General features: G+C 44.2%; 1 protein-coding gene across 1 annotated transcript in view; it reads left to right on the forward strand.

Annotated features, from left to right (window-relative positions):
- LOC103610779 (T-complex protein 10A homolog 2-like) overlaps positions 1 to 334 on the forward strand; it is a gene marked incomplete at its 3' end in the record, with an annotated part of 8791 nt that extends 8457 nt beyond the window's left edge. The window contains exon 7 of the mRNA XM_008594868.1: positions 223 to 334. Within this exon, the coding sequence (XP_008593090.1) occupies positions 223 to 334 (112 nt within the window). The remainder of the gene's footprint in view (positions 1 to 222) is intronic.
- Positions 335 to 1179: the final 845 nt, after the last annotated feature.

Here is a 1179-nt window from a genome sequence, read left to right on the forward strand (position 1 = left end):
AAGTAAATAGGATTTTGAAGAATCACTTGCTCTACCACGCTCTATGGCTGGCATATTTCTGCATTTTTAATAAGATGCCTCACCTCACAGCGCCGAGCGTGGCAGTCGTGGCTGCGTCCTGGCATCTGGCTGGAACACACCGAGAGCTGAAAACAGCTTTGCTCTCCCGCCTGCTGCCGACTGACGTGACTTGGTGGGTTTTCTGACTGTCATTGCACCCAGGTTATACTCCAGCCTTCCCGAACTCTGCAAGAACCGAGTGGCAGACCATTCCTCGCACTGGCTTCTGATGTCGCCGTGCTCCAGGAGGACAAGCCAGAGGCCACCGAGAACGGTGAGCAGGTCACCAGGACTCTCTGTCCTGTTTTGTGGCTTGTGCTAAAACGTGGGCCTTCATCGTGTGTAAAGGAGTACAGAGTGCTTTACCAGGGCTGGNATGAATGAATCACTGAATGAGTGGCTTATCCACACCTCAAAACCATCAATTTTTGAGTAGCACAAAGGGTAGAAAACAATTTCTATTATAAATTTTATAATTCCATTTTACTGTGGTGCCAAACCTTTTCTATCACAGTGTTCCTGAGTTGCAGGAGAGCATGGGCTGTACACTGGGAAATGGGGTATAACAAGAGTAGATGCCCTTTTAATGCCCTTTTGTGGGCACAAAAATAGGGATATAACAGTTTAGGTTCTGTGACAGCTAGCGTGACATATTGAGTGATGTTTTTGAATAATATGATTGTTATTAATGCAAAAATACCCTCACGTTTACTTTCAGCCAGGAAGTTTCAAGATAGAAAGAACCGACTCAGAGAAAACCATATCACAGGAAGACAGAGACGAAACTCCTTCCAGAGGACGTCGAGACAGTCGCACGGTGCCCTCCGGAAGGTCACATCCCTTGGAGGGACTGGCAGTGTCGGAAGGTGAAAAGGTGCCTAGAAACTCATCCTGCTGTACACCAGCTGCATTTACAATTCAGGTTTAGATAAAATTCCACTTGGTCTAACAAGAGTGCTCAATTTGTTATTCAAAATAAACCTAGTAATTTATTTAAAATACTTATGTTTCTACAGATTAAAAATTGAATTTCTCCAGATATGTCATTAAGACTAAACAAGTAAATAGGATTTTGAAGAATCACTTGCTCTACCACGCTCTATGGCTGGCATATTTCTG

Source organism: Galeopterus variegatus, unplaced genomic scaffold, assembly GCF_000696425.1.
Source record: "Galeopterus variegatus unplaced genomic scaffold, G_variegatus-3.0.2 Scaffold11783, whole genome shotgun sequence".
Lineage (NCBI taxonomy): Eukaryota > Metazoa > Chordata > Mammalia > Dermoptera > Cynocephalidae > Galeopterus > Galeopterus variegatus.